Source organism: Pinus tabuliformis, chromosome 1_2, assembly GCF_031772625.1.
Source record: "Pinus tabuliformis cultivar Carrire ecotype Pingquan chromosome 1_2, CPIR1, whole genome shotgun sequence".
NCBI classification, from domain to species: domain Eukaryota; kingdom Viridiplantae; phylum Streptophyta; class Pinopsida; order Pinales; family Pinaceae; genus Pinus; species Pinus tabuliformis.
Genome location: NC_142298.1, coordinates 750206546 through 750227304, shown reverse-complemented (window position 1 = coordinate 750227304; position 20759 = coordinate 750206546). Strand labels below are relative to the sequence as shown.

At 39.2% G+C, this 20759-nt stretch overlaps 2 protein-coding genes across 2 annotated transcripts; both read right to left on the bottom strand.

The window, feature by feature from the left end:
• Positions 1 to 10323: 10323 nt before the first annotated feature.
• LOC149207948 (uncharacterized) lies at positions 10324 to 11142 on the bottom strand. Its single transcript, XM_089398190.1, has one exon. The coding sequence runs from the start codon at positions 11140 to 11142 to the stop codon at positions 10324 to 10326; it is 819 nt and encodes a 272-aa protein (XP_089254316.1).
• Positions 11143 to 13801: 2659 nt separating this feature from the next.
• On the bottom strand, positions 13802 to 14395 carry LOC149207947 (uncharacterized). Its single transcript, XM_089398189.1, has one exon. It carries the CDS (start codon positions 14393 to 14395, stop codon positions 13802 to 13804), a length of 594 nt encoding a protein of 197 aa, XP_089254315.1.
• Positions 14396 to 20759: the final 6364 nt, after the last annotated feature.

The following is a 20759-nucleotide window of genomic DNA, read 5'->3' as shown; positions in this document are numbered from 1 at the left end:
GGGAAGTCTGTTACGATTCTTAGCGAGGTCTTGATTAATACTAGTGTTGTGAACATGTCGATAACATCTTCATTTTACGTTTTTTTTAGGCTAATCAATGTTTGCTAATTTTTACCAATATTTTTTTAAATGGTTTCTTGATTTTGCTTTTCCCAATGTTTGGTTTGGAACTTTGTTCCCATCCCTCTTGTCCCCAATATGGTCCATCATAGGTCCCTTCCTTTTGCTTTTCCCAATGTTTGGTTTGGAACTTTGTTCCCATCCCTCTTGTCCCCAATATGGTCCATCATAGGCCCCTTCCTTTTCAGGACTCTGACTCCAAGGAACTTTGGGATGCATGTGCAATATGGTCCATCATAGGCCCCTTTCTTTTCAGGACTCTGACTCCAAGGAACTTTGGGATGCTACGTTGCACATGCAGCTCAAGGTTTTGTCTTCTGAAAAAAACGAAGCTCAAGGTTTTGTCAAATGATGACTTCTGCTTCTACCACTAAGGAGATTTTCGTTGAATAATGTTCAAAGGTTTAACAATTGGAGGATGAGATTACTAGTCTTTGTTAGCAAATCGAAGAAATGCAATTAGCTTCTAGTGGCAGTCTTCATTCCTCTGTTTCTGTCGCCGATTGCTGATTCGTTAACAGTGAAAGGATTCCTTCTTCCAGATTTAAATACCCCTCTTGGAACAAAAATGAATCCCCCTAAAATTTGTTAGTATGAAAGCTCGTGTAGTTCTACTTCTTGGGACATTTTGTGAAGTTTATACAAACAATATATACAATATTGTAATTTTGTATCTAAAGCTCTGCCATGCCTATGGCAACCAGAACAAGGCATGGCAACCGGAACAGTGGCCTTTTGCAAGAGACGGGTTAAATATTTTTGCAATTGTGATGTAATGTTGCACCCTAGACACAGATTTTTTAAATTTGCAATTACGGTTAGAAAAAATAAAACTATAAAAACTATAATGTGTTTTTAATTTTTGACTATGTTGTAGTTGAAACTCACTTTGATTATTGTCCTCTTTGAACAATTGAAGAACTTCCATCTTCTTCATGACTTTTATCAGAGAAGACCGAGGTGATTTCACTAAGAATCCATTGAGGTCAAGATTCACATGAAACGATTGAGGATAATAATCGATCTTATAGCTACTGGAGCTTTGTGCAAATCGAGAATTTAACAGTACAGATCCATGAGCCATCAACTATCTTAAAAGCATTTGAAAAAAATAAAAATAAAAAAGGAATAAAAATTCTCAGATCAATAATAAAAGGTTTCTTTGCCTGCAATTTTTGCACTCCATGATACTGATACATTAATAAAGATAAATTGAATACCATGAGAAAAAGTATGAATAATATAGAGGCAACTGATGTAAATTTCCAAGTTCCTTTCAATGTTTTTCTTTTTGATTATGATCAAAATCATTTCATTCAATAAATTTTCAATTTTTAGTTGTTATATTATAATGCTCAATTGAATTGTGGCATTTAACAAGTGTAACAAATTTCGATGTCCTTTCTCTTTAAGTTGAGAATGAATTTCACTCTAGCATGTTTTCCATCTCAAAAGTTCTCGCTTTAACAAACAATTATGAAAGCTTTGAAATGTAAGAAAAAATGGGATGTCTTTCTTTTCAACTTGTAAGCTCTAAATGAGTTTGATATATACATGTATAGCAATATACAAAGTAATAGAGTGTGAGAAAATCATTTAAGTTGTAGGTCCAGGAGTGTTGTTCCCATTATTGTTAATAATGAGACTAGTGTGGTTGAGGAAGAGACAAAGATGGTGATGCATGACTGTCAAAAAAATAACTATATCTATTGCAGCTAGTGAGCTCCTCATCTCCATTATATCTCTAGTTCTTATTGTATCTTATTAAACAAAGTTTAGATTTTAGGAAAAAAATGATTTATAATTAATTTATTTTGTACTGAAAAAATTTAAAACATTAATAAAGGTTTTCCAAAGATGTAAAAAAATTCAATAATGTTTTTTTGGATAATAATAAATTATTTTCATTTTTTTATTTGATGAATGTGCTGGAAGGTCAATGTGTATGGAGAGATTAATTTCTTATGGAATTAGTGACTATTGTTCAACCTTACAAATTAAGTTAGGAAAAACCTTCATTCACTTCGCAGAATGCAAAAGGATGACTTTGGGAACAATTCCATTGAAGATTGCATTCAAACTTTCCATTGTTTACAAACACGTCATGAAAGAGGGAATCATTCTACTAAAGCTTACATGCAAACCTTTCCATAGATTATGAACACATCATGAAGGAGAAATGGGTACTTGTAATTACATATCAATGGAGAAGTGGGTGCTTGTAATTACATATTGTTGGAGAAGACGACAAGAAATAGTTAGCCATTCATCTTTGTTTTTTGGTGCTTGCGATATGTATAATTCTATAAAAAACCATCAAGAGAATAACAACTTTTATCTGCTAGATTTAATGAACAATCTAGCAGAAGAACAATCCCTTCAAATATAGATATTAACGCATGAGGGTTTGGAAGGCAATGAGATTGCTATTTCAAAGTGGTTTAAGAGATGAATAAGAGTAGGGTTGAGAATGAAATATTAGATTGGTGCACATATATGGTTTGAATATTGCATTGGTTTACTCCTTCAACCACCTATGTTGTTGGTGAATTTGGTGAATGTGCCTTACGTCATCTTCGAAAATAATTGACACTACTAGGTGATATTTAATTCTAGTGTATCATTTTAAATTTCACTGTAATGTTGGCCTACTTTGAAGATCGCGTGTGAAGTCACTGAGTGTTCTCTTGTTGGTTTGTGATTAATCCCTGTCGCCAAAATACTTGAGCATTGAGTTCTATCGTAAGAAAGCTTTAATGCATGATCATTGAATGTTATTATGATTGTACTATCATGTTGAGTAGTGTTTTAATGGAATTTAATGACACTTGTTCAAAAAGCCCTTCTAGCTTACCATGACCAACCAATTACAACCAAGAGTTAAGATTGGGTATTTATGCCAAAGCAGGAAGTGAAAGGATATCACCCTTTTAGGATAGCCCACACTAACAAGGAGATGGGGTAATGATTATGCTAATGTAGGTTGCATCATAGAAGATGTGTGTGGGTAGTAGGTAGTGCCTTCCATTGAAGGGGAATGTAATATTGTAGAGAAAGGAAAATGACACCTCTTTTGGAACAACTAATTACATTCTAAAGAAATAGCCAATACCCCTTAAAGATGTAGTGGTTTATTTCTCCTCAAGGTTGGGACATTGTAAGTTCCTTTGATTTAAATAGAGCATGAGATACTTAGGAACTAAGTGATGACTAATGAGGGGGGTAGAGCTTAAGCTAGGATTTTTCCCACATGCTTATAATTTGTCTCGACTATCTTTTAAATTATCACTTTCTTTCAATGGTGGCCATATATGCTTTTATCTTTCTTTCTGTTGCATAAACCTCTTAGAGAAAAGTTGATATACGGTGCTAGTACCAATGACAAATGAAAATCAACCCAATGAATGGAAATGAATATCAGGGATGGAAGTAAAATGACAAGTACATATTACCTTGGGTATGCAATATCAATTAGTGCCTCTCTTGAACAATGAAAGGAAAAGGCCTCAGGGGAGGTCACATTGGACTAGCGGTAAAAGGATAAAACTCCCAGGTGAAGTGTGGGGACAAGGGTGCAATCAACAGCAGTAAATCATCCAAATTAAATTGTGACCCCTATTATAATTCCCTTAACATTAAATGAAAGCACACGATAAAATAAATGGTTTGTGTACCTTATGATAGATGCCTCACTTTCCGTTGAGAAGTATACTAGATGGTAGAGATCATTGATCAAAATATAGGTGGATAGTTCTAAAGTAAAGTTATTTGTTGACCATCATATGGACGATGTCCGGCTTGCTAACCAAAGGGGATAAATGTATTCTCTTAGGGGTTACCCACTTTGGGTGGGGAACATGGCAAATATGGGAGTTCTATTCAAAGGGATTAGCATGATTATTCAATGCCACAAAGATAGAGATGAACTAACGATCTATTATGCTTTTTTCTGGATCAATTTCAAATCACATTCTTTCTTATCTCTAATTCATTTGGTTTAGAAACAACCGACCCTATTAGTATAGGAAAAAGTGTACCTGGCTCAGTTTATATAGAGAGCATGGTCATGGATGGAAAGAAAGGTTCAAAGCTATAACATTCATAGGGAGGGCATGGGTGTATTGAAGCTTTTTTACATGTAGATTCAAGATTGGGACCATAAAGGATCAGGGAGGGGAAAATTCTAGATGGTGTAGTGGGAACGAGGAGAAGCATCCAAGTGCATTTTCCCTAAGTGCAACAAGGATGCAATTATGCCTCTTTGATCAAGTAGGGGGTGGGTGGTGTGGCAGTGGGAAAAAACATCCACTACATTAAAGTATCAACTATAGTGACCTATTGAGCATCGATTACAGTTCCTAGGCATCTTTTCAAATAGTGTTGGGTCTCAACCCTTGTACTGGCCCCTAGGGTGGCAACCATTAAAATCCCGACTTTGCAATACTCTGCCATATCAATGAGGAATACAATCCATGAATTTTATAATGAATTGAAGAACTAAGCGGACTGGTCCCCAAATTTCTCTTCCTTTAACCAAACTAACTTCCCACTTGCTCATCTCCATCACTTATGCAATAGTGGGGCCGCTTCCTAGCTAACCTCCAATGGCTTATGGCCTTGAAATCCCACCAACATACCAGCGTTACTTCATAGTTATAGTATAGAGAAGGATTCAACATGGAGGCATTCATAAACATGAATTAACTGTAGATCTACATATAATAATTACAACTAAAGATGGCTTTTTCATTTATGAACATACAACATAGAGAAATTCTCACTTAGCATAAGAGAAAGGATTCCATTGAATATAACATTCAAATTTATAACAAAAATGCAGAGTAACATCCAAGTGAGCTATGCTAGATCTCAATTCTCTATTCATGCTCATGTCAACATAACATTTAACATGGATATATAACAACTTTAAGCTTACTAATGCATACATACACAATGAATTTAAACATAGCATATAGACATGAAACATTGAATAACATTTGCATTTTATTTAGAATATAGGAATACACTTATTAGTTCCACTTAATTCGATTGGAAGCTAAAGAAGGGACTGTCGCTCTCCACCCAATCATAGGAATAGCTAAAGTACATATTTCTTGCAGCTGACCACCCTTTAGCTAGATTTGATGCCTAAAGGATGCCTCACTCAAAGTATTACACCAAAGGGGTCAATTCATGGGGGTAATGGATGAAAGTCAATCTCCTTCACTGGCTTAGAAACAGGGATTCCACTCTTAAGAACCAATTATGGGTTGAATACATAGAAAAATATGGCCATTGAGGGATGAAACATCACGAAGGGAGACCCATTCACTACTTCCTAAGGTTTTTTCTGTGATCCTCCCTCTTTCTAGCTCTTCACATGCACAAACAAAACCAAATAACAAAATTCTTCTCACTCTGCTTAAGTTAGGTGGGCGACTCTCTCACTTGTTTCCTTAGTTATCATATTTCAATCCTAGACTTTGTGGTCTAGATTCTAAACACATGTTTATAAGGTTACAAGTTTACAATGGTTTTAGGTTTACACATAGTTCATGTATCTTTTCTTTTTCCTTGTTCTCTAATCACTACAATTCTCTAACTCAACAATTTCAAATCCATTCCTTTCTCCATGAGCGTTTCATTACACATGAGAGGTCTGGGGCCCTATTCTTAGGTTGCAAAGTCAACTGAGACTCTAATATAAGGTATGTAGCCCATGCTTTGGTGGTTATAGTACCTCCTCTCCCATTCCTCTCATAACTGCTTGGTAGTTGGTAGTTCAACTAGAACATAAGGGGTCGGGAACATTAAGAAACTTCCTAAATATCCCTTACATGCTTCCTAATCAAGCTATCCTTTCAGAACATCAAGATTTGTAGTGGCTTGTCCTCATATTCAGCATTAACATTTTATAATTAATTTAGAAAAATAATTACGTTAGACAGTTTTGGCAAATATTAATGCTAGCTCTCCATCATTATCACCCTTTAATTACATTACAAAATTTTGGGATTAGAAAAAGGGATGTTACATTCCCATCCCCCTTAAAGGAACATTGTCCTTGATGTTCACAACCTCTCAAGTGTTATCTTTAGTAACATTGCACTATTTCAAGTGATATTTTTCTCATTGCGAGAGTTTATGGACTACCACCTTTTAGTTGCACCAACTTCCTTGATGTGTCCTAATTTTCATCTACAACATGATCACGTTCATCCATTCTTCCTTGCTCTTGCACATCAACATCATTTTCTTGTTCTTTTCCTTTCCTACTGCTTCAACAATGATATTTGCCTTCACTTTTTGGTCACTTCTAGGCTCATTGTACTCCTTTAAATTCCTTCATCAGAAAACAAACAACATATGTGTTGTGAACATTTTCATAAACAACGTTAAATATTTTCCATAGGAAATCTCAATTTCCACAAAGCAACATGCATTTCAACAATTGAAATTTCAACTTAATACTTATCAGTGTGAATGTCCTTTGCTTCATTAGTATTCCATAGGTAACAATTTATCTCACTACTTGCAATCGGATATACCCATTCACACTTGTAATTCAGTGAGTGTGTGACAAGTATCCCCTTCCTGGTAGTTATTCATCATTTTTGTGTCTAGGAAATCACCTTCCTTGGGTGATTTACTTGATCGAGGTTTTCCTAAATATGAATATTGAATAGAATTTTAGAGTCTCACATTGAAGGAATTCTGCTAACTTGCTCCTAACATAGTTTACTTGTCCCAGGGCCCATTATCACTTCAGTGGCCTTGTTCATCGACTCTCTGCTTCTCAGCTTTTATCTGCCCTTCTTGGGTGATTCCCCTCTTCACTTTTATCACAACATTAAGTCTACATGAGATATATCCATGAAACATTCAATTAGAACTTTTCTTTATTTACCAAACTTGCTTCATACAGAATCTGGTTTGACAAACATGAGGATTTTCTCATAGCATTAGGCTATTTGTGGGTGGTGATATTTTATCTTTCATCATGGGCTTACATCCCATGCCATATTCAAGACCATTTTACCTACAATTCCGCATTTGCACTTAGCCACAATGCATTAGTTGTCTCATACATAAAACCAAGTCATTATAATTTTATAACAACCACTACCATTGACTTCAAAGTCATCATACAATTAACCATTCAACCAGTTCACCTAAATAATATTTTCATTGAAAAGAAACCATCATTTAATTCCATATTTGATCATTTGCATTCCATTAAATCATTCTGAGGATTTCATTTGACAATTAGAATTTTCATGTCCACAATTCAAATTAGCTCAAGGCCATGAATTTCATATCCACTCTCTTTATTGAGATATTCATCTCGTAATTCATTAGTAATGAAATTTCCCACTTTACTTTATGTGGGAGTGAGGGATTTGCACTACTCACTTTAACATTCATTATTTCTTTAAAATTATCAACCATTATTCTTTCATGACACTTAATCACTCTAAATCTTGTCCTACACAAGTATGCATGTATGCATGCATTAAGGGCACCAAACACACATATACTAAGTCTTAATAAATCATAATAATATCAATTGTAACAACAATTCTATCATATTCCATTGAATATTATGTGACAAACATGTATTACCAGTCCTAAGGTTTCTTTAACTTGTGGATACATCTCTCACTTATTTAACTATTGTTCATCGAGACAGCGTCGTTTGAAGGAATTCTTACCTAAATCCTTAACTTATCAACTACTACATCCTAATTGATCTCTAGGATTACATGTTTATCATTACTCTCAGTTGTTTTCTTAAGGCATCCACCTAACTACTTCTTTAGCATTTCATTCTCTTGTCATTGTCCCCTAGGTCATTTGTATGGCCAAAGAGACTTCTACTACCTTGAATCTCATTTTAATGTTAATTCTGAGAGTAATCATGCACCTTTTCCTACTACACAGTGTCATTCACACATCGGCTGTTAATAGAATTAGTTAAATGCATATGGTCTATATTTTCTAGTTCAACAACCAATTCCATTTTATTCATTCATTCACTTTCAATAATTTTTAGCCAAGCTTAGGCCATTTCATGATTCAATATACAACCTTGTTAAGTATACTTTGCCAGATCCTTAAATATTCAAAATTTTCCCTGTGCGTTTATTTAGCAAGGGAACTTAGCACATCAACATATTTACAAGGTTTGTTAAAGTTTCCTTAAGGCGCGTGATAACCTTCAAAGCCCAATTTTTTTTAAATAGTCCAAGGGAGCCTTACCCCTTGTACTCCTATGCATATAGATAAATTTATGCATTATATAAACATCATTAATTATAATCAAGATGATATCTATACCCTAGAATTTCATTCAAATATCTAATCATCTTAGATAGATTTTTGTCATTGCTCCCTCTTTCCTCTTCACTACCGACAATGGGTTACTCATCCTTCTCAAATTCTCTAGGTGTCCTCTTATAACTAGATACACTTGCCCATTCTTGACATGCTTTAACTGCACTGCTATGATTTTCCTTTGCTACATAAACTTTAGACACAATCTTGGATATTTCATCCATTGTGGTAGTCTCTTGGACATTGAAAATTTCCCCACCATCACATTGCTTATTTGGGTAGTAATGAAGCAAGTTCTCCTCTCCAAACCCCAAAAATTTCAATGGATTTTTCTTTCAATCCTCTGTCCTTCCCCTTGCTAGTCCATTGGCACCTTTCTCCCCTTGAGTAGGAGAAATTTGTTGGTGTTTACCTTTCAGTGGAAACTTGAAGCACTCTTTTCCAATAGCTCATATTGTGATGCTTTAGACTTTTTTTCTCTTGAGAGCAACTTTGTCTTTCTTCTTCCAGAGCTTTTGGTGCTGCATCTTAGTCTTTAAATGCTCATATCATTTCTTTTATTTTTGGATAATACCATTAAGTGTCTTGGGTTCTTCATATTCTACTTGATCCTGAAAGGATTTTGGCAACCCAATCAGAAGACATTATATCCTCATCTCCTCCTATTTAATAAATGGTACATATTCAATAGCTCTTTGAACTTGGTAGAATAATAATCCAAGGTGAGATATCCCAATTTGAGTTCATGGAACTCCCTAATCTTTCCATCATAGTATCTATCTACCACTCTAGTAGTTGGTATAGATTTCAACAACCTTTGCATGCATCATAGGCTTTGTAACAACATTACATTTAGCTCTTTTCACTTCTTTTATTTTCTAATGAGTTTCTCATTAGAAACCTTGTAGCTTTGAAGTTCAACCTTCACACTTTTCATTGTCTCTACCAACTATGGGGTGGATTCTATAAATTTCCTTTTATTTGATTCATCATCCATGTTTCGTGGAATTGCCTCTATTGGATGTTGAAAATGCAACAAGAAAATCGTAATTTAATCTTGTCTTTGAATTAAATTGGGAATAAAATTGTAATTCCACATATCATGACAACTTGTATTAGTTAACTAATTTAATTTGACTTAGTTGGCGCAGTTTATCAAGTTGAGGGTCTAACTAGAGTCACGTAGAGTGTCTCCTACATTATAGGAGCCCTAGTTGAGTTTATTTTGAGTTGTTATTAATTAATTCAATCTAACTGAGTTAAAGTGAGTTAAACTAGTTCCAACTGTGGAGGAACTAGTGGGAGGTCTAGTAGTACGGTGCTGCCTGTAGTGATCAACCAATAAACTGAATATTCACTCATAATTAACTCATGCATGTCAAATACGAGAAATACCTAGTTGATACTGGAGTTCAGGAACAATGTACAATTAGTTGTATGATCATTCGAATTGTACGGGTGGTGCATGTAGTTAGAGGAAGGCCTATGAGGATTGCGCAATTCATATTGAGGAATTTCCCTAATTAATAGGGGTATAATTCCCAAGGAAATAGCACAAGGAAATACGGACTTGGGCAAGCACAAAATTGGTTAAGTATTGGCCCAGGCTTGTGTAGGAAGCTGTGAGACATATAGAGATAGTGTAGAGGTTTTTCAGGCTTGAGCAAAGCATTGTAATCTTCTCATATTTTTGTACTAATGTAATATACATATAGTAGGGTTTTTTTTTTTTATAACTAAAACGGTTATTTTATTTATAGATCAACGGTTGGGCCGTAGCCTAAACAATCGACATTACATGGAGACTTGAGCTCACTAGTCCTTATTACACTTAACAATCTTCTCCTTTAGAGTTTTGAGACTGTTTAGCTATGGTATGGCCATCAACACGGGCTCTTCTGAGTTTTTTTTGAGAAATCCTTGTGTCAGACAACATCCCTCATTGGCTTTGACATCTGCCTCCTTGTTTGAGTTGCGGAGGATGTGAAAAAAGAAGGAGGAGGTAAAAAAATCAAGCAGGCCCCGCAGCCTCTGGAGAGTATTGTTGAGAGCCGGATTGCTAAAGTGATCCTCGGAGTTTAATGTCTTTATCAAGAGCTCTGAGTCCCCGAATACCTGAAGAGCTTTGTGCCCATGCTCCTGTGCAATCTGGCAACCTTTAAGAAGCCTGAGAATTTCGGCTTGGTTGTTTGTGCTCTGTCCTAGTCCCCAGCTATAGCTATCTATTCGGGAGCCGTCCTGAGAGTAGACCACTCCATCTACACTAGAGATCCCTGGATTGCCTTTAGAGGTGCCATCAAAGAAAGCAATTACCTTTCCTTGCTTCCTCCACCAGGATTGAAACTCTGCATCCAGTGTTCTAATGCGCCAAGCAGGATTGAATGTGGGGCGAGCAGGTACCTTCTTGCTGTCCCGAACGAGAAGGGTTCCCAGCCAGCTTTGTTCTTCAGTTATGAGGGTGTCGTCTAACTTGCTGGAGTAATTTCCTAGAGCTTCCATCAAGGACACCTTAGCTTTGGCGACCACTGTCAAGGGAGAGGACGTTACATTGTTGAATATCCAATTATTTCGGGCGAGCCAGAGCTTCCAGCAAATGAACTTGGGAATGGAGTGCCAGATCCGATTCCACAGTGATTTTGTGCTGAGAGTCCTAGGATACCTTGCAGTCCAGGTGGAGAAGAGATCCATGACTATGCACTGGAGAGGAGCGGGTGCGTTGAGACTGTGAAGGACAAGAGCCCATATCAATTGGGCAAAGGCGTAGCTTACAAAGAGGTGGTCCACGTTTTCAGAGGCCGATCTACACAAAATGCACCAATGCGGCCCTATAATGCCTCTGTGGACAAGATTTTCACCTATCAACACTTTCCTGTGAATAAGCAGCCAAGTGAAGAAATTCACCTTGGGGATTTCGGATGCGTCCCACGTGTGCTGCCAGATGGAAGGGTTGAGAACTTGATTTTGTGTGGATTGCAAGGTTGCAAAACCAAGCGCAGAGGTATAGACGCATGTCTTCCCCCATCTCCAAAGATTCGATGCATGTAAGTTAACAGGTGCCGAGCCCTTTAGCTTGTCCAAGAGAAGGTGCTTTTGGTGAAGTAAATGTGTTGGGAGGTTGGGGAAGACCCAGTTCTCCCAATTTCCCTGTCTGTCCTAAGCAGAAATGTCAGCAAGACTGTGCAAACCGAGCTGGGAGAGCCAATCACGAAGATCAAATAATTCCACTCTATTTTCAAGGGGGGAATTTCCCATGATTTTATCTTGCCATATCGAAATATTTGCTCCATTTCCAGGCACCCTGTAAAGCTGGTTTTGGAAGGTGGTAAGCCCTTTTCTACATAGGTTCCAAAGCAGCGTGCCTTTGGGAACACTGTTCGCTTGAAGGTTTCTCAATGAGACGCCTTTGAAGTATTTATTCCGGAGTAATTGGCTGACTGGATGGTGTTTGTTGGAGTAGAGCTGCCAAAGAATTTTGCCACCTAAGGCAATGTTGGCCAGGCCAGGGTCTCTAATCTGGAGACCTCCTTCCAGCTTTGGCCTTTTCACTGTGTCCCAACTAACTAAGTGAAATTTCCTCTGGTTCCCTTTGCCTCCCTGCCAAAGGAAGTTTCTGAGCAGCTGTGAAATCTGATCCGTGATTGTCTTTGGAGCCAGGAGGAAGGAGGCCTGATAGATAGGGAGAGAGGAAAGGAAAAACTTTATGAGGATTAGCTTGCCAGCGTAGTTGAGCCACTGCCCACCCCATGCAACTATCTTGGTTTTGATCTTGCTGATGGCTTCAGTCCAGAGTGAGGCTCGGTTAACCCCCAGGGTTAAAGGTAGTCCCAGGTATTGTATTTTGTCCCAGGAGGCATAGCCCGGAAAGTCCAGGATTCTAGCAATTCGAAGGGTGGTTTGCTCCTCTGTATTCCAACTGTACACTGCACTTTTTATTTTATTAATAAGCGCTCCTAAAATGATACAAAAGCTTTGTAGGATCCCATTGAATTCCTTTGCTATTCGTGTGGAAGCTCCTCCCAACAATAGAGAATCATCTGCGAACAAGGCATGATTGATTGGTTCTATTCCATTCGTCGGTCGAATGCCCAAGAGAGTTCCTTTGTTTCTTTCCACTATCAGTTTCCTACTCAAGGTGTTTGCCATTATTATGTACAGAAAGGGAGATAGCGGGCATCCTTGCCTTATCCCCCTTGTAGCTTGGAAATAAGTGGCAGGTCAGTGATTTACCAGTGGGGAAATCCAAGGTTTATCAGTGCAGGCCTTGATCAGGTTCACAAAAGCTGGGCTAAATCCAAAGGAGAGAACTTTGTAAAGAAATGACAATTTAACCCGATCAAAGGCGTTGGTCATATCCAACTTGATCAACATCCCTTGCTCCTTCCTCTGGTGACTAGAATGCATGGATTCCTGTACAAGTATCACATTATCCAAAATATGTCTTCCTGCTACGAACCCTCCTTGACTGGGAGAAATAATCTTACTTAGCAGGGGTTTAATTCTGTTTGTGAGCAATTTAGCAAGAATTTTGTAAGAGGCATTACATAACGAAATGGGTCTAAATCTGTCAAAGGTAGCCAGATTCACTTCTTTGGGTATTAAGGCAAGAAAGGTGGATTTGGTGCTGCCTCCCACTTTTGCCTTTTTCTGAAAAGCCTTTGCCATTCTTAGAAGGTCAGATTTGATGACTGCCCAACATGCTCTGTAGAAATGTGTTGAGAAACCATTGGGGCCTGGGGCTTTGTCAGGCTCCATGTCCCAAATTACATTACTAATTTCCTCCTCAGTGAAGGGCTTCATAAGATTTGAGTTATTCTCCTCATTAACCAAGGAAGGGATCTGGGAGAGGAAGTCATTGGAGATCGCCTCATCTCCTGTTCCATCCTCTGCATATAACCGCTGAAAGTGAGTTTCAACAACTTCTTTAACTTGGGCAAAACCTTTGGCGACTGTCCCATCTGCTGAGGTGATTTCTGAAATGTGATTTCGGGAGAGGTGGGCTCTGAACTGCTGGTGGAAGAACGCTGTGTTTCGGTCACCTCAACCATAGGCTACGGGACTTAAGCTGTCAAAATTCTTCTTCTTTTCTGAAGGAGCTGAAAGAAGCAAGTTGGGCAACTTGTTCTTTCTCCAATTCTTGCGTGGTTATGTCTTTTCCCTCCATCTCCAACTGTAATTCTGCTAACTGTTGGACAACTTCTTTTCTATATGTGGTGAAGGTGTTGGGAGGCGTTTTGACCCAATCTTTCAGATCTTCTTTGGTTGCTTTCAATTTTTGCTCCCAAACATAACTGGATGGCTCGGTGACTATGGTGGACCAAGCCTTGGCAACAACTTCCATAAACCCATCCTACTCAATCCACAAACGGCTGAAGCGGAATGGTATAGGCCCCAGGTTTTCTTCCTCATCCAGTTGTAAGAGGATGGGTTTATGGTCCGAGGTGAGCTTTGGAAGGATTGTCGATGACACTATTCTCTTATCCATCAAAAGAGTGCTCTGCACTAGGAATCTGTTGAGCCGGGCTGAGATATGGGCTGCCCCTGTTCTATTGTTGGTCCAAGTGTATAACCCCTTCTTGGGTTTAAGATCAAGAAGATCCCACTGCTGAATTATGTCCTCCACAAGGGGAAGCATTGGATCTTTGCTATTGTTACCCCCTCTTTTTTCTTTTGGGTCAAGAACGATGTTTAGATCTCCTATGATTACAATGTTCATGGGAGAATAGCTGTCTACAAAATCGAGAAGTGTTTGCCAACACTCTTTCTTCTTAAGGTAAAGAATAGGAATGTAAAGATTAAACAGGGCGAAAGTGAGTTTACTTGCTTTATGTCGAAGCTCGGTGTAAATCCAATGTTGAGTCTCAAAGGAGCTTTCCAGCTGGAACAATTCCTCCATCCAGACCGTGGAAAGTCCTCCTGAGGTGCCCCTTGCACTTACGGCCATCCCCGCTTTGAACTTCCAATTCGTTCTGCTTAAATCTAGAAGGGATTCCCCTTCGATTTTTGTCTCTTGGAGCATGAGGATCTCTGGGGATTCTATTTTCATGAGATCTTTAACAGCTATAGCCTTCGTGGGATTCCCCAAGCCTCTACAGTTCCAAGAGACTATACGCATTATTTATTTGGGGTAGTGGAGGAGAGGCCTCCCTTTGGTGGCCATGCTCTGGTATTTCGACCAATGGACATTTCTAGAGTGGACTGACTTCCTTGCATTTTTTGCCTCTCTGCTTCTTCCTCTCTTGCTTCCTTGAGGGATTTCCTCCCTGCCCGCTTCGAGGGCCTTTCAAATGTCTCATCTTCCGATGAGCCTGACAATTCCGGGGGCTTCTTTCTTGTCATGTCTGCATAAGAGGGTGGCGAAGAGCCTCTTACTGGGGAGTCGGTTTGAGCAGGGGGAGCCCCTACGTTTCCTTCCTCGTTTAATGAGGGATTGACCTGCTGTTCCGCGTCACTTTCTATAACAGGGGATTCTTCTTGTGTGTTGAGAGCTGCGAAGGAATTTGAGGGAAGATCTGTTCTAGGGGGTGCTGCCCCTTCCGGCTGTAGCTCTGTGGATGGCACAATGGGTCTCGCTTGAGCCCTTTTCCCTCTTGGCTTGCTGGGCTTCTTTGATGAGGCCATCTTCTGCACTGTTGTCCTTTGATCTCCTTTCATCTTCTCTGCTTCTTCCTCAATTTTCTTTTTGCAATTTCTTGCAAAGTGCCCATATCCATGGCAATGCTTGCACTTGAAAGGCAATTTCTCGTAATCCAGTTCTTGCACGTGAGACCATTCTACCACTGTAAGTTTTATGGCTTCTGGAAGCCCAACTTCTAGATCAACCTCAACACGTATTCTGGCACAAGAGTATTGTCCCTTCTTGTCTGCTCTATCAATGTATTTTCCAAGGGTGTTTCCGATGGATTCTAAAAATTTCGGACTCCAACAGTGCAAGGGTAAATGAGGGAGGCGCACCCAGACAGGGATAGCTGAGGGCACATGTTGGGCTGGTTCAAAGTCCGGTGTCCATTTGTTCAGGTGCAGACCCTGGGGAACCATAAAGTATGGCCCATTTCTAAAGATGAGGTTCCTATCTTCAATGCAGTAAAAAATGAAAATGAAAACGAACTGGCATTTTATTCCTTCTGAAACTAGCGGTCTCCAGTTGCGTTGCACCCACGATTGATGGCTCTTGGTGATGGCCATAACCCAGTGAACTGGCCGATGAGTCCTCTTTCTACGATATTCAGGGCAACACGACAAGGTTCTTTAGTTGGAAGAACGACGGTTGAGATTGCTTCCATCTTCTTGACGAACTTCTGCTGGGTGGCTGAAATTGGACGCTTGCTGCAGTTACCTACCAACTGCTTGAAGGCAAGGAGCTCAGGAGGGAGGGAGGGAGGAGACTTAGAGCCTTCCCCTGAAGCCATGGCTATGAGGAAAGGTCGCAGAGGGGTGCACATAGAGGTAGCAGCAACGTGCGGGCTCTCAAAAAATTAATTCCAATGGCATCAATTCGTTGATTTGTTATAGTAGGGGTTTTTAGCTATGGCTTTCCCCAGGAAAACATTATCTAATGTGTTGATTGAATTCTTTCTCTTGCATGCTTCGTGATTTCACAGCCGTTTAATTGTTTCCACTGATGACTAGAGTAGATTCAAGTCTATTGTTTTAGTCAATTACAATTAGTAGTTTGAATTTACAAGGAATTTATACATGATATCAGATCTGAAATCACTATAGAAGAGTTGAATACAAGTTTTTATTTTGCAAGTGAAACCAAATTTGCAGTATCATACTTCAAAGTCAACAAGATGTTGTTCTACGAATTGAGACTCAAATATTCCCTTGAGGGTAGTTCAAACTATATTTCTTGGAAGGACAAGATGGAGGCAGATTTGGAAGACAATGAGCTTAAGGAATCCATAGACAAATATATTCCTAAGCCTCCAACAGTTGATTCTCAAGATTTGGCAGAGTGGAGAAAATGTGTTGCAAATGCGAGAAGGATTATCCTAGAAGGAGTTCGAGATAATATTGTTTTGAACCTCCACGGTATGCGATGTGGATGGCCTTGACATACCTATTTCAAAACAAAGGTGACCACAGGAAGCTGGCATTGAAGGACAAGCTCAAAAAAATCAAGATGGAGAAGGGCAACACAATACCAAAGTACTTGACGAGGTCCAACCAATGTTGGGATGAGCTTGGAAGTGTTGGTGTTATAGTTGCTGAAGACAATTTGGTCAACCTAGCACTTTAGGGCTTTCCAAGAGCTGGCACAACTACTAGGACTCATTAAATGGGAGGGAGAAGCTACCAGAGTGGGAGCGGTTATGGTCTAACTTGGTACAAGAAGAGATTCGACAAAACACTAGAGATGGATCCTCATTCAAGCATGATGACAAGGAGAATTTTTCCTTAGCTGGAAAGGCAAAGAAAGGGAAAGGGAAGTCATCCCATTCCAAATCAGATTCCAATCAGGGTGGCAAGAAGAAGGACATGTCAAAGATTAAATGTTTTCACTATCACGAGCTGGGACACTATGCCACGAAGTGTCTGCACAAGAAGGCCAACAAGAAGCCCTCAGGAGGAGCGGCAGGTGAAGCTCTTGCTTCAGAATTCGAGCTAGATTTCACCCTCATCGCTTGCATGGTGACATCGGTGATGGGTAGTGTGTGGTATCTAGATAGTGGAGCCTCATTCCATATGACTAACAACAAAGAGTTCTTCAGTGACTTAGAGGAGAAGAACCTCTAGACGCACATCGAAATGGGAGATGATGGAAGTATAGCGCGAGCGAGATCGGTACTGTTACCTTTCAGAGGGAGTCTGGTTATCCTCCCACATTAAAATATGTCATGTATGTTCCGGGTTTGAAAAAGAATTTTGTTTCAGTTTCCATGTTGGAGGACCATGGATACGATGTGATATTTAGAAAAGGAAAGGCTTTCCTTCGTCACATAGCCTCAGGACAAGTGAAGCGGATCAAGGTTCGAGTGAAGAACCTATACAAATCGGATGTAGAACTCTGTGCTGTTTCGAGCACAAAGTAGAGAAGGTGTAGAGCCAAGACATCGATGAGTTGTGGCATAGAATATTGGGTCACTTGCACCACGGAGCTTTGAAGATCAGGTAACAAATTTCTACAGGACTTCCCAAGGGTACACTAGAGCAGAGAGACACATGCAAAGGGTGTACATTCGGGAAGTATACCAAAGATACCTTTCATGATAAAGACATTCAAGCGCTCCTTGAAAGAGTTCACTCAGATGTGTGGACCGTTCTCAACAGCCTCCACGACCAAGCATAATATGTATCATGTAATATATGTAGATGATTTTTCTCGTAAGTGATGAATTTTCTTTATGCAAAATAAATATCAAACATTTTCTAAATTTGTGAATTTAAAGCACTTGTGGAGAAAGACACTGGTAAGAAAGTTAAAGCTATTAGAAGCGATAACGATGGAGAATATGTGTCTAATGAATTCAATAAATTCTATGCATTAGAAGGCATTCGACGGGAGTTAATAGCACTCCATAACCCACAACAAAATGGGGTGGCTGAAAAGAAGGAAAAAAGTATTGTGGGAGTTGCACAGGAAATGCTACATGATTATGGCCTACCGTTGCATTTATGGGCTGAAGCATGCAACACAACTGTATATGTGCAGAACATGAGTCCTCATCGAATTCTTGGGATGAGTACACCAGAAGAAGCCTTTTTAGGTAAGAAACTAGATGTGGCACACTTCAAGATCTTTGGTTCATCAGTTTACTGTCATGTTACCAAGGATGCATGGAAAAAGCTAGAGCCAACAACTGAGTTGGGCATATTTGTGGGGTACACTGATACAACTCACAATGATTGGGTGTACCTTCCATCTCACAAGATGAAAATGGTTTGTAGAGATGTGAATTTTGATTAAGAAAAGACCATGATATGTTCCCTTGAGAGGGAGCTTCAATTACATGCAGATGAGGAGATTTTAGATCCAAAGGAAGAACCTCAGGATGATGTGGATCCGTCACATGCAAAGGAGCAGAGAGTGGAAGCACCCACTCATGCAGAGACTTCTAGAGATGGAAGGAAGCGCACCAGAGAGGCTGCCATATTGATGCATGATGCTAGAGAGAATGTGGGAGCACCCACATCACAACGCGTGTAGAGGAGGTCACCAGATCGACACACTGGCTACATGGCTCTAATGAGAGAGAGTGTAGAGATTAAGCCATACTCATTTGAGGAAGCAGTGCATAAAACAATATGGGTTGATACCATGGTTGAGGAGTATGACTCCATTATTAGAAACAATGTTTGGAAAGTGGTCCCAAGACCAATAGACAAGTTAGTGGTGAGTTCCAGATGGATTTACAAGTTTGCAAGAAGTAGATGGGAGTGTGGAGAAACACAAGGCCAAACTTGTGGCCAAAGGGTTCTCTCAGATGGAGGGAATTGATTATGAGGAGACCTTTTCTCTAGTAGCAAGGTACTCTCAATCAAATCTATTCTAGCACTTTCAGCAGAGATGGGATGGAAGATGCATTAGATGGATGTGAAGACAACATTCCTCAATGATGTGATTTAGGAAGAAGTGTACATTGAGCAGCTAGAAGGATTTGAGATCTTCAACAGAGAGCCGCGTGTGTGTAGACTCAAGTGAGCATTATATGGATTGAAACAAGCACCTTGTGCTTGGTACACCAGGATTGACAATTATTTCACTAGGTTGGGCTTCACCAAAAGTGAAGTAGATGCGAAATTTTACCATATTGTGGTTGAAGGTAAATTGTTGATTATAGTATTATATGTTGATGATTTAATTCTAACAGGTGATGAGAAGCTGATAAAATATTGCAAAGAGGATATTGCAAGAGAATTCAAGATGAAGGACCTGAGACTCATGCATTATTTCCTTGGTATGGAAGTATGGCAAGGAGATGAGGAACTGTGTCTTTCAGGGAAAGTATGCCAACGAGATACTGAAGAAGTTCCACATGGAAAGTAACAAGCCCATGGAGACTCCTCTAACAAGGATTCAATTGGAGGAAGGAATATGCTACTTTAGGTGAAGTAGTGGAGGCTACTATTTACAGGCAGCTTGTAGGTTCACTTATGTATTTGGTGAACACATGATCGAACATATGTTTTGTTGTTAACCAACATAGTCAAGAAATGGTTAAGCCAACTAAACTCTATTGGAAAGCAACTAAACATGTGTTGAGATACCTCAGAGGCACTGCTTAGTTTAGTCTTTGGTACAAATAGACAGAGGGAGTGAAGCTTTAAGGCTTCACAGATGCAGATTGGGTAGGGATTCCATCCGATAGGAAGAGCACATCAGGGGGAATCTTCAGTATTGGGTCAGCAACAATTTCTTGGTACAACAGGAAGCAAAGATTAATTTCACTAAGTTCGGCATAAGCAGAGTACATGGATGCTAGTCAAGCAACTTGTGAGGCTATTTAGATGAGGAATATCTTTGTTGGGTTATTTGGTCAACAAATGGATCCTACTGTGATTTACTGTGACAATAAGAGTTGTATCAAACTCTTTGAGAATCCATTTTTTCATGATCGGTCCAAGCATATCGACGTCTGGTATCACCATCTATGAGATTGTGTGCAGAGGAGAATCATGTTGCTGGAGTACATTCCCACAAAAGAACAAGATGCAAATATTTTGACAAAGGAATTGTCAAGATGAAAATTTGGGTTTCATAGAGGCAGGATCGAGGTAGAAGATAATCCCTTTCTTGTTGAGAGGGAGTGTTGAAAATGTAACAAGAAAATCTTAATTTATTTTCGTCCTTGAATTAAATTGGGAATAAGATTGTAACTCCACATATCATGACAACGTGTATTACTTAACTAAGTTAATTTGATTTAGTTGGCTCAGTTAATTCAAGTTGAGGGTCTAACTAGAGTCATATAGAGTGTTTCCTACATTATAAGAGCCCTAGTTGAGTTTATTTTGAGTTGTAATTAATTAATTCAGTCTAACTAAATTAAAGTCATTTAAACTAGTTCCAATTGTTGGAGGAACTAGTGGGAGGTCTAGTAGTGTGGTGTTGCCTGTAGTGATCAACAACTAGTGGGAGGTCTAGTAGTGTGGTGTTGCCTGTAGAAATGGAAAAACAAAATTACTCTTCTCACAGAAGCCTCCACTTTGAGAGAATTGTATCTTTTGGAATTAATAAAGAGGTCATCGGTGCACCAGTGAATCCAAATGCACTTCCAAGAATGAGATTGGGGAAAATTTTGTCTTCCCAAGCTAGCATAAAGAGCCACAACGTACTAAAGAGGCCAATTGGCCTATCATGAGAA

Bases quoted from the DNA above. Each gene is read 5' to 3' on its own strand.
- LOC149207948 (XM_089398190.1), bottom strand. From the start codon at position 11,142: ATGGATCTCTTCTCCACCTGGACTGCAAGGTATCCTAGGACTCTCAGC.
- LOC149207947 (XM_089398189.1), bottom strand. From the start codon at position 14,395: ATGGCCGTAAGTGCAAGGGGCACCTCAGGAGGACTTTCCACGGTCTGG.